The sequence below is a fragment of the Crocodylus siamensis genome, chromosome 7 (genome assembly GCF_052110815.1).
Source record: "Crocodylus siamensis isolate JL-2025a chromosome 7, ASM5211081v1, whole genome shotgun sequence".
Lineage (NCBI taxonomy): Eukaryota > Metazoa > Chordata > Crocodylia > Crocodylidae > Crocodylus > Crocodylus siamensis.
In genome coordinates, this window is record NC_143401.1 from 5665241 (window position 1) to 5677493 (window position 12253).

The 12253-nt window shown below is 54.2% G+C and overlaps 1 protein-coding gene across 2 annotated transcripts; it reads right to left on the minus strand.

Annotated features, from left to right (window-relative positions):
* Window positions 1-1331: 1331 nt before the first annotated feature.
* On the minus strand, window positions 1332-7917 carry TMEM39B (transmembrane protein 39B). Of its 2 annotated transcripts, XM_090058769.1 has the most exons (7): window positions 7698-7917; window positions 6811-6894; window positions 5235-5389; window positions 3886-4222; window positions 2621-2808; window positions 2088-2208; window positions 1332-1714 (listed from the first exon to the last, which is right to left on the minus strand). In XM_090058769.1, exons 4-7 carry the CDS (start codon window positions 4213-4215, stop codon window positions 1478-1480), a joined length of 876 nt encoding a protein of 291 aa, XP_089914895.1. In that variant the 5' UTR covers window positions 4216-4222; window positions 5235-5389; window positions 6811-6894; window positions 7698-7917; the 3' UTR covers window positions 1332-1477. The 2 variants fall into 2 exon arrangements, with proteins under 2 accessions (XP_089914895.1, XP_089914896.1); XM_090058770.1 differs by lacking the exon at window positions 5235-5389 and having other exon boundaries at window positions 7698-7730.
* Window positions 7918-12253: the final 4336 nt, after the last annotated feature.

Sequence of the window (12253 nt, forward strand, 5' to 3'; positions counted from 1 at the left end):
AGGGCTAACCTGCTCTGGAGTGGGCACATCACAGTCCGTAGCTACAGCAACTGCGATCCACTCTTCTGAGCTCATGGGGGTGCACCCTGGGCCTGCCTTGGCTCTTACATCTGCAGCCTCCTGCTGCTTCTGAACCACGTGGCTGAAAGTGGAGAGCCCTTCCTAGCCTTGGGGGCCGAGGACAGCAAGCCCACCTGACTTTTAAAGGTGACCTGCAGGGGCTGGTTTGAAGATATCAGGGCTCCCTTTTCTGCTGTGGGAGGTGAGAACCTGCTTTTCAGTTTACCATGACTGCTGAGCGAGGGCTGTGCCAGCACAGCACCCAGGAACATGTACCTTGAGCGGTGTCACTGAAAAGGCCAGGCTTTCCCATCTCCAGGTTAGTCCCTGCTACTGAATGGCTCTGAACAGCCCCCTCCCCACTCTTCTGCTCACTCCCGTTCCAGATGGCAGACTGTCATCCAAGGTCACGAGAGACTAGTAACACTTTTCCCTTGCAGGTTTTTAGGTGACTGGAAGCAGAATGCAGTTTCAAAGCTCTCACTGCTCACCTTCCACTCACTTGCCTGTGGAAAGAGGATGGGTTTAGGCATGGCTAAACACAGGTTTGGTATCCAGACTGGCTGACATTACAAGCACTTGCAGCACTTCTTTCATTAGTAACCTGCTTGTCCTAGAAACTTGGGGTGCAAACCACTTCCCCCCAATCCTAGCAGCTCTTCCTGTATAACCACATGGAGTTGGAATCACAAACTCATTGAGCCAGTTGACACACGCCTTATTGCACAGCTCCAGGCACTGCTCCTCCCGAGTGAGTGTTGCAGAGGGTCCAAGCCATGGTTTTTCAAATCAAGATGTATTTTACAGAATACTCCTGTTCTCCCCAAGTATTTCCAACCTACAGTGGTTGCAGCCCAGGCAGAAGGCAGCAGAAGAACCAGAGCAAAGTGGCTGGAATCACAGCATGAACAGAGCCCCAAAGGGAGACAAGCAGGCATGGCTGGATTTTGAGCTACAGGGTTTTTTTAATGAGGTGAAGCTGAGTCTTGATTAAACAGGAACTGCCCTGACATGGTGGTGAAGTGCTGACGGGCATTTAGTCAGGTTGCAGCTCAGAGACAGGTAATGGAGCCGAAAGAAATACCTGCATGACAGCACTGCCCCACCTCAAGGGCCCAAGCCTGGTTTAATCAAGTACAACCTCCAGTAGACAAGGCCTCAGCCACCCGAGTCTGTTGCCTCGCAGACAGATGGCATGTGGTCATGAAAGGGACAGCAAAGGAGAGGGGTGAAGCTTTGGAATCTGGCCACAGCAACCAGGCAAACAGTGGTTGGGAGTAAAAAAATATGATTTTTCCTTTTAATTACATCAGTTATCAAAGAAAAAAAAGCAGTGGTAACAAAAATACAAAGCTCTGAGGTTGGTTGTTTTGGGGTTTTGTTTTTTTTTGTAACAAGCTGGAGCAGACCAAGTGCTTCAGTTTAGCTTCTGCTCTGAGTCTCTGCTGGCCGAGTATGAGTAGGCTTTTCCCAGCACCAGCCGGTCCCGCAACAGCTTGAAGAAGGCGTAGTAATTGCTGAAGAGGATCAGAGCCAACGAGATGGTCTGGTGCCACTTCTCCGAAGAAATCAGGGAGTAGAGCTGGTAGAAGATGACGGCTCCTTCCAGCACGATTAAGATGTTCAGGATTCTCAGGGGTTTGCTGAAAAAGAACTGGGGGAGGAAAAAAAACACAGTAAGGCAGGGCAGGCAACCCAGGCTTTCCACCTAGAGTGCTCTACACATAGCACGACGCAGCCCTGGGAGGCTCTTGCCTCCAGAGACAGCAGCACATCTCCACTGCTCTCTCAATGGAGGGCTTTGGTGCTCTCACACTGAGGGCCAGTATGCCTGGGTCCTTTCTGGAAAGCTGCCCAAGATGGCGGGCTTGAGGAGAGGTACAAGACTGTCACTGTCTCAGCCCTGGCTGTCTGACCTTGGCAGTAACTGCCCCCACTCAGCAACTCTCTATTCATCTAGCTTAAGCTGTGGACACCAATGATACTGAAACCGTAACCGACTCGAATAAAGGAGGGGGCCAGCTTACGTGGAAGCGGAAGTGCGAAACGTCAGACGGCACAGCCACGTTGTAATGGCCCACGGCCTTGTACACGTTCTTGCTGTGTTTCACCAGCACCCCCTGAGGCCACATACACTCCTCCGTCCACCTGCAAGAGAAACCAGCAGGTCTTCTCTCAGCCCCTTCTTGGACCAGGGCTGGCTGTGGCCACCCACACCCATTCAGCTGGGGATGCTGGCACTACACCCAGAGTCAGGACGGCAGTCATTTCTGATGGCACAATATTTGCATTAAGCCAGTGCACACCTACCACAGCAGGGAAGGGGCCGCTCAGGGCAGCTGGATGGGGCCAGGATAGCTCCTGCTCCTGTGGACTTAGGTTTATAAGCAGACACAGGAGGCAGATCTGGTTGCTTTTCACCTGCTGCTAAGCAAAGTGCAAAGGGAAACAATATCTCTCCACTGGGTGTATGGCAGATGTACTCCCTGCCTCAGCCCCATTTGAGGCAGTGCACACCAAGAGCAACCCCCTGCCTGTCCCGAGCCGGGGAGTTCCTTACTGGTGCTGGAGCACATTGGAGCAGAGGGCCGGATCCACCTTCTGCCAGCAGCCTAGGTGAGCCGCGGCTTTGTGGAGGAGGTCGCAGTACCGGGCTGGCAGGAGATGCTGCATCAGAATCACAGAGGTGCTGATGGAGACCAGGAGGAAGAGCTCGCATGACCACCGCTTGTCATAGTACTGCGTGTTCTGGGGGGCGAGAGAAGCAGCCAGACCTGCTGTGAAAGGGCAGTCGAGGCACGGGGCACCTGGCCAAATGAACCTGGGCCTCATCCTAGCAGCCAAGGAGCTGCACCCACATGGGTGTTGCTCCTAGCTCCATTCTTGGTTCCAGAGCCAGTATTTCTTTTGTAGTGGTCTGAGCTCTATTAAAATCCACCTCCCAGAGGACTGCAGGACAGGAGATAGTCCCCATCATCCCCATCCTGGAGTGGTCACAAGAGACTCCTTAACCAAACACTGGTATGAACAAAATGGCCTCCTCCCTTCTTCAGCTCCAGGGAGCGTGACTGTGATTACTGGCCCACGAACACACATGCACACAACTGCCCAAGTCAAGGGAAGCACTGTGCATGCTAGGACCTGGTGGGGTCTGTTAGGTCCCAGCTTTTATTTCTTGGGGAATCAACCTGCCTTCCACTCCACATCCTGCCAGCAAAATGCAGAGAGTCGTAGAATCACAGAAAGAGGGTTGGAAGAGACTGCAGGAGGTCACATCTAGTCCAACCCCCTGGCTCAACACAGGACCATTCCAACTAGATCATCCCAACCAAAGTTTGTCTAGCTGGGTTTTGAAGACCTCCAATGATGAAGCGTTTACCACCTCTCTGGGTAACCTGTTTCAGTGCTTTACTACCCTCCTAGTGAGAAAATTCTTCCTAATATCCAACCTAAACTTCCCTTGCTGCAACTTGAGACCACCGCTCCTTGTTCTGTCATCTGCTACCACTGAGAACAGTCCAGTTCCATCCTCTTTCAAACCCCTCTTCAGGTAGTTGAAGGCTGCTATTAAATCCCCCTTCAGTCTCCTCTTCTCTGGACTAAATAAGCCTAGTTCCCTGAGAAGACATGTCCCCCAGCCCCCTCTGTGCGCAGAACAGCCCTTTGAGTCATCTCACCTGCTCTACAGACAGAGGGCGAGACCTGCTTGGTTACAACCTCACATCTCCCATAGCTTTAGCATCCAGTCTGGCCACAGCTACAAAAAGGAGTCAAGTGAAACCCCAAGAGGAGCACATGGAGTCAGAGTTCACAGCCCTCACTCACCTTCACAAACCAGACTGGCACAAAGGCAACGTAGTAGGCACTGAGCATGGAGCTCACCAACACTTCCTTCATCCTCCAGTTGAAGTCCATCTTCAGGTACTCCACCTCGTTGCGGATCAGGTCCGGGGAGAGACAGCAGGCATGGGTGGGCATGGCCTCCATCCCGTACATCTGTCTGGTGTGCTGCTTCCATGTCTCCTTCAGTACTGTCAGGTAGTCCTTGCCCCGGGAGCTCATGTCTCCCGTCTCTCGCGGGCCAATGTTGGCCACCTGTGAGAAGAGGCCTGTCTTCCGGAAGTCACAGTTCAGCTGGAGGAAGGGAATGTACATGCCGAACCTGGAAGAGCAGAATGGGTGAACAGACTGTGACAGCAGTACCAGTCCCAAGCCATTCCCTACAGTGGAAAGAATTAGCCAGACACTGCATGATGTCTAGGACTTTCAAGGCTGATTCCTGTGCAACTCCTAAAAGGAACCAACCAGGCCACAGATCTACTGGAGGTTTCTGGCAAGGGATGCAGTTAGGTCCACCTAAAATGCCCTGCAGATTCTGGATGTGTGCTACCAAGCTCCAAATGATATTACAGCTTAATGCTGGGACCTGTTCCAGTAGCCAAAAAGATGGTTCTTCATGATCTGCACCAGCAGCCATGTGAAACTCTTCCATCTCTGCATTATCCATGCTCACAGGGTCACCTGCAGGTCCCCCACAACTCAGATCTCTGACCTCCAATCACTGTCACCGACCTTTTACCCCTTCAGAGGTGGTGGAGGTAAGGCCCAGCCCTTCAGCAGATGCTTCTCACTATGGTGGCACAGGGCCATTCTACACCCGAACCACATCTGCGCACAGCACTCAGCCCTCCCCTGCTCTCCACCTGGCAAGGAAAATGGACCGGGGAAGCAATTCTGCTCCTGGAATGGAAATGGGAGCTGGCTCCAGAGTTGTAGTTAATACAAGACAGGGAAAAGGTGCCTGAGTTGATCAACGCAAGGAGGGGGAAGCTGAGGAAATGCACTAGCCCAGGGCAAGCTGGAGAGAAATGGGACTTTTTGGAGAGCTCAAGAAGAAGTCTCAAGGCAGGGCCTTTTCAGAGATCCTGGCCAAGGGGCACACTCTGGCCGATGCCTAGAAAGGCTGCGATATTCAGGGAAGGACCCAAGCCTCAAGCTAACTCCATGTGGTCCTTATGATCTGTCAAGAAAGAGAAAACTAAGTGCAAGGCAGTCAAGAGCTCATTTGCTTTCAAGCCTCATCTTGCCCCATGTGGGCTCTGAACATGGTTTGATCGGAGAGGCGGCATTAAGGATTCATCAGCAAAGCTCAGCTGGGGGGATGAGATACTCACGGGTAACACAGGAACAGGAGATTGAGGAATGAGTAGGTCCGGAAGAGGTGAATTATTGATTGGCACAGGCTCCAGCCTGTCCCGGTGAGAACAGCAAAACGAGTGATCACCAGGAGGACAGAGCGTGGCAGAGAGACCTTGCCACTCTGTGAAGCCTGCAGGGAAGAGGAGGCAGAGCAGGACAGAAGTTACCAGTGGTTCCCAGTCTGTCCCAGTGAAGCCACTGCACCCACTTCTGCAGCAAGCCCAACTCTTCCAAGGGAATGTCAGTGGGACCCACACCCCCCGAGAAGCGCTGTGACCTCACTGGAGACTGCAACCCCAGGTCAAACAACCTCCCCTTCTTCTGGAAATGGAGGGTCCAAGCAGTGATTCAGCATGACACTCAAGTCAGCACCAAGCTATCGCAGAAGCAGTGACCTCAAGGTACTGCCGGTGGGTGGGACAGGCCCAGTGTAGATCAGCATCTACCCAGAGCTTGCCCAAAACCAAACAACTGTGCAGGCTGGTACCCTGACAGGTCACCAACATCAGCCTGAAGACAAGGATCAGCCTGTTCCCCTATATATAGTGAGAAAAGAGCGCCGTCTCCAGCTTCTGCCTTCCTGCAGAAAGACTCTGAAGCAGAATCTACCTGTGAATATACCCTGCTGAGTTCGGCAGCTTCCTCTGACTAGAAGCAAGGGAAAAGGTGAAGGAAGCCAAACACCGAATTTTCCTTAAGGAAGAGAGCAGAGTCACTGCGGTCCAAAACAGACTGGGATTTGGAAAGGGAACACATGGCAAGAAAGGACTGAGACATGCTGAAAGAGATGGTGCCTGGGCTCTGTTACAGCTTGAGCTCATAGGCTTTGAGAACAGGGCAAGAGAAAGGCAGAAGCTTCAGGGGCACACAAGCTTTCTAGTCACTCTGAACTATAATCCTGGGCCTCACTGCACCTTCAAATTTACAAACCAGCACAGAAATCCTCCCAGTCTCACCAACCACCTCCATTCTGCTTTTCCACTCCTCCCTTTGTTCCTGAGGTTATAACTGGTCAGGCCAAAATGATACGGAGTGGTACTTACAGTCCCTACCTTTTCGTTGCCAAGCACTACTTTTTGGGTTCAACACCTGGCACCAGCTCCCACTACTGGTGCCTGCTATGTTGCCCTGAATAAGGCCCCAGGCCAGAGGGCCTCAGCCTTTTTACACTCAAGGTGCCTGACATTAGACTTAAGACCCCCTTTGCAAAATGCCAGCTCTTTGCTTTCATGTGTTTTTTGACTGCATAAAAATACCCCAGCAATTTTTCAGCACTCAAAAAGCCAGCAGCAGGGCAGGATGACATGGTAGATGCCTACTGGAAATCTCCAGGTTTAGCTTGTGAAACACAGGTAGGTGCTTGCAGACCCAACTGTGCTAGTACTCCACCACATCTGTGACACCCTTTAAAAAGATCTTCCGGCACCCCCGGACACTGCTTTACCCTGGTTGAGAACTGCTGCTCTGTGCCCACTTTGCTGCATTCATCTACCTCCTGTGCCCCAGATACAGAGACAAGCGGAGACACTGCTCACCGGTCTGTGCCCTTACCTCCTTCACAATAGCACCGATCAGCCGGCGCGCGAGGACGATGGTCGTCACCGTCAGCACATTGAAGTCGATGAGATGGAAGTTCTGCAATGACCAAAGGGGAACCTCGCTATTTTCTGACAGGCAGCAGAAAATCCACAGGCAATGGGCAAGTCACCCAAGCCATTCCTCCTCCTTCCTCCCCAACATGTCTGGTGTCAGGGTGCCTAAAATTTGCCCTAAGACTCACTGAGAAATCTACCAGCACCACCAGACTGGTCTGCATAAAACGGGACCAATTCCAGACACCTGCATCTTTAACGGGAGGCAACCCTGTCATGATGCACGCAGTGGCCAGGCTGCTGGGGGGAAGCCAGATGGGCCCCATGCTCACAACAGAGCTCGCTTCTCCAATTTTTTTTTTATTTAAAATTTGTATCTGAGGCCAAATCAGCCAAAACTAGTTCCAAACTCAAAAGTCCAGAACCGTACTGGCAAACATCCTCCACCCGCACCCAAGGCTTCAGGTATTTCTAAATCCTTTGGCAGACGTCCTACATGCAGGCCCATGCCTGGAGGCTCGGGGTTCAAACGGCCGCACATTTTGCTCGCTCGGCTGTACAGCCCTCAGAGCAAACAAGGGAGAAGACTCCTGTTTCGATGAACTGGGTGCAAGGCCGGTACCGAACCGTGCCGGGAGAGCAGGTCAGGAAAGCTGCCTTCTTGGACGCAGCTGCGCGGCATTTTCCCAGCCAGGGTAAGAAGCCAGGACGCGCCTGACCCCAGCACGCCCCTGCCACAGTCGCGAAGCGCACGCCTCGCCGCGGCGCAACGGGACAGCGGCGCCAGGGCCGCGAGCGCAGGAAAAGCAACGCCGGTTTCCTCGAGGCGTGTGGCGGGCTCCTTACCAGCGAGGTGTGCGAGGGCGGGTGCGAGGGCGGGTACCACCACACCGTCTTGTAGATGTTGATGTAGTGCACGAAGAGGGCGACCAGGTGGCAGAAGAAGAGCTGCAGCTCGAACAGGACGCTCCGCTCCACCGGCAGCTCCGGGATCTTGCAGTGCCGCAGAGGCACCACGGTCTGCGCGGCCAGGGGCGGGCTGGACAGGCCCGGGCCCGAGCTGCTCCTGCGGGGCCGAGCGGCGGTCACGGCGCGGGGACCGGGGGCGGACCGGGGCGGGGGGAGGGGGAGCCCCGCGCCCCGCTCGTACTTACCTGGCCCGCGAGCGCACGGACACGGACGAGCTGGAGCCGCCAGCCGCACCGGGCTCGCACAGCGGGGGGACGGCCGTAGCTGGTGCGGTTGGGGCCGCGCCGCCCGCCGGCCATCCCCGCGGCCTGGGCCCGGCCCGGGACTCACTGCGCGCGCGCTGCAACGGAACCGCGTCGAGTCACCGCCACGTGCCCGCCCCGCCCCCCCGGGCCGCGTCGGGGTCGGGGGGAGGGGTGACGCGCACGCGCAGCACCCCGCGCCCCTCACCCATGTCCTGCGGCGGCGGCGGCAGCGGCGGCGCGCAGACAATATGGCGGGCGGGGCCGAGATGGCGGCCGGGAGCGGACAAACCTCAGCGCGCGGCCGGGGCCGCCTCTTAAAGGCGCCGCGACTGGGGGGGGGGGGGCGGCTCTAACCACTAACTCCCACTGCCCGGTGGGGGGTGGGGAAGAAGGGTTTGCCTGGGGGAGTTTATCCTCGAAAATAAGGGTGCTCAGCTGGAGCTAGAGGTGCTCGACTGGAGCTAGGCGGTGCTGGGCAGGGCCCGGGCCCAAGGGGGCCCCACAGCCAGCCTCGCCCCGGGCCCCCACATGCCTAGATGGGAGCCTGGGCCCCGCTGCCCCCCACCCCTGTAGCGAGGCCATGGTCTGGGGCCGTACCGGGGCCACAGCGCAGCCCCGGTGGTCCGGACGCCCCTCCCATCCGACCCGCTGGCTTTCCCGCACGAGACGCTCTCCCCTGGCTCGGCAGGGCGCCCCGGCCTGGCGCGGACACCACCGACGACCGTCACCGTAATGCCAGACGTCGTTTCGAAGGTCCAAAACCAGCCGTCTCGGGGCTACGGGCAGCCCGTGCTGCGTGCCAGCATGACCGCCCAGGGCTGGTTAACAGCTTGTAGCACTCTCTTTCCCTGGGACCTGTCTTATTGGTGCCTGGGGTTTTAGTGGCGCAACATTTAACCTGCCCTGCTGTCAAGCGGCAGGACGCAGTGTGGTATTTAACTGGGGGTGACTGGGCCACTCCTCCCTGGTGCACCGTGCAGGCAGCCGGGATGGTGCGAGAAGGCAGGGGGCTTCCCCAGGGAAGCTGCACGCAGGAAAGCTGAATTTATTGGGCTTCATCTCAAACCACCTTGGAGCCCACACGGTGGCCAGCTCAGCTCAGGTCAGGGGCTGTGCAGCGCCTGGTTAGCAGCACGCTCATGACTGCCGTCTGTCCCTTGCCATATTGTCCTTTTACAAACCAGTTTGGTGCGGGTAGCCTGGCAGGACACTGGCCTCCTATTAACAATAATCAGGGTCACTGCACATCTGGGATCCAAAACATCTGCAGAGCTTGTGCACACCACATGCTTGCTCCCTCTGTTGGGCTCTAAGGGCATTTGCCCACACTTGCACTGCAGCCCCACGGGCTTTAAAAGCACCTGGGACTGCGGCACATGCAGTTGAATAAGCAGCAAAACGTGCGTCAGCGCTGAGAAAGTGGTGGTGGGGCAGTTTTGAACTGAAACATATCGGAGGTGTTTTAGTTCGAAAAGCACACTGCAGCCATTTTCTGTTCACTGATGCACTGCTTACACAACTGCATACGACTCGGCACACTGCATGTCAGCTTGTGTGCGGAGCAGACTCGGTTAATTGAGTCTGCTCTGACCCACCAGATCTCCAGCACACTGCGCGACAAAGAGATGTGTATAAATGCCCATAGACTACAGGAATCATAACTCACGGTAGAGGTGATGTCTTTTATTAGACCAACTCGGTTTTTGCCCCCCCATAACTTTTTTGGCAAAAATCGAGTTGGTCTAATAAAAGACATCACCTCTACTACGAATTGATTCCTTTTGCCTCTAGACCAATACAGCGACAACCTGGGTACCCAAGACTACAGAGCACAGGACGAGGTAACCAACTGCCTCCCCCCACCTTTGTGTCGACATCTCATTTTGGGATCTACTTATGACCCCAGCAGCAAACGACCAGACTCCAGGGCTCTGACTGCAGCAGAGGAAGAGGGAAAATGTGCTGCTCCCTGGACACGGGTAAAAAGGGAAGTCTGGCACCCCCAGCAGCAGCAGCAGAGCTCAGCACTGCTGTCTCTAGGCACTTTGTGAGCCCCAACTCCCCGGGTATCGCTCCCTCTCCTAAAAGTCCTTTCACAGACAGTTGAGAGGCAGGCTGGGCTGCACAAGCCTCCTTTTGCTCCCTTTTTTCCTAGGAAAAGCAGTTGCTTTTCAGATGGATTGGTGTGGAGTTCTTACCAGAGTCAGTTGTACTGATCAAAGATTTAAAAGCCAAGATGAAAGACACCACGAGCTGCTGGCGTAACAAGTTAGTCCAAGCCTTTGCAAAGCTCCTTGAGCTGGAGAGGCCTGAAGGATTCTCAGCACTGTTGAGAGCTCTGACCCCCACACAGTCCTTCAGGCTTTGCACCCGCCAGGTTTCGGATGTCAAGCTATTCCTGTCCTACTGCATTTGTTTACTGCCTGACCCTTCGCGATTTCAAGGCATGGAGCTTTCCTGGTGTCAGACGTGCTAAGTGTGCAGGAGGCATTTCAAGGCATCGTGGCATCGGGTGCAGCACCTGGAGGGAGGTACTGTAGTCACGTGTGTAGAGGACACAAGCTGCTGTACATCTAACGTCCCCATCTCATCTACCACTGCAGATTTCATCCATTGCGACTTCAGGCAAGAACAGCGATGCCACTGCAGGAGAAATTAGCATTAACAAAACTCTCTCGCACCTTTGAAAATGTGTCAAGTCACAGTCAGGACTTTATTCCTTCATCTCCAGGGAAGAACTAGAACCATCTTAAACTTATGGCTAACACCTATTGCTATATATCAGCCTGTGTAGTTTCTTGCTAGCTCCTGTGCAGCAGTCATTCGCAAGCTATGACTTGCCTTCATCTAATCTCCACTGTCTTCTCCAGCAGCTTGCACTATGGGTAGTTGATGCTACAGTGCAGACAAGCCATTATACAATCCGTGTGCCCACCTCCACTCAGGCTGGAGGCAGCCGTGATTGATAAAACGGGAATTTCAACGTGGCAGCATTAGGTGAAGGGCATTGGCTTTGCCAACCTGCACCACGTCTGTCATACTCACTAAAGATGCTCAGACATCCGCTTCAAGGGATGGATTCAACTCATTAACATTCTTTGCCATTGGAAGGGCAGGAAGTAGCAATTACTGATGGCACATCAAACATCAGCGTTTCAGTGTGCAACCTGTGTATTTATTTAGCAAGCCTCACAATGCATTTGTGTAGCTAGCTGGGGAAGTCATAGCTGAGCTGCGAGAGATGCTTTGCATTTCAATACCAGGGAAACAAAACCAAAAAAAAAAATAATCACACTTGCCTTATATAGCTTCTGAAGTGGATGAAGCAGGCTCCCGTGTTCTTCTAATACACGCAAAATGCCTGCAGCTCTGAAAGATTAGGTGTGTCAGCTAATGAGGTTCCATGTTCCAGCCAACTTTGAGGAAGGAGGCTCAGCCATCCTAGTCTCATTTCCAAGAAACTCAATGGTTTTGCAAGAAGTTGAGATCCAGGGGTCAAAAACCCCAGCACAGAAAACAGGCAGAGCGTCACATGCAGGGACAGCATGTGCCAACCAAAACCGGAGCCTGGCAGGGTGGAGCCACATTCCAGCTGCCAGCCAGGCTCCAAGCTGCAGACGCGACACACTTGCAACTTCCCCAACTGACAGGTAAGGTTGCTAGGGCCACCATCTGTGCTGGCCCCAACTTCCCCTACCTCACCCGGGGTAATCTGTTGCACACCAGGGGGTGCATGGCATGGGCACTCCCCGCACAACTAGCAGTGGCACAAGGGGTCCCGCTTCTAGTTGTCCCCAGGGAACCAAACCTCTACTCGTCTGAACACAGCACTGGGTTTATCTTGAGAATCATGTTTGCACACCTAGCAGTGCTAATATTGCATGGCACCCCGCAGCACCCCTGAAAAAATCTCCAGACATCCCAGGGTGCTGCAGGACCCTGGTTGATCACTGGGTTCCAGGCTGAAGAGACATGTAAGCAAGCTGCTGGAAGTAAATGTATTGTTTAAATACGACAACACAGTCTTATTTGTAGATCTGCAGTCATCTCTCTCCCTCTCCAGACTGTACTCCCTGCTCGTAGCTTGTGGCTTGCCCAGCTTACTGAAGCATTTCCTTTTGCTCATAGTACTTCATATTTCTCACCTGCATGTCCCAGCCCAGATAGTTGAAGAGGCAGGCAGTGTTG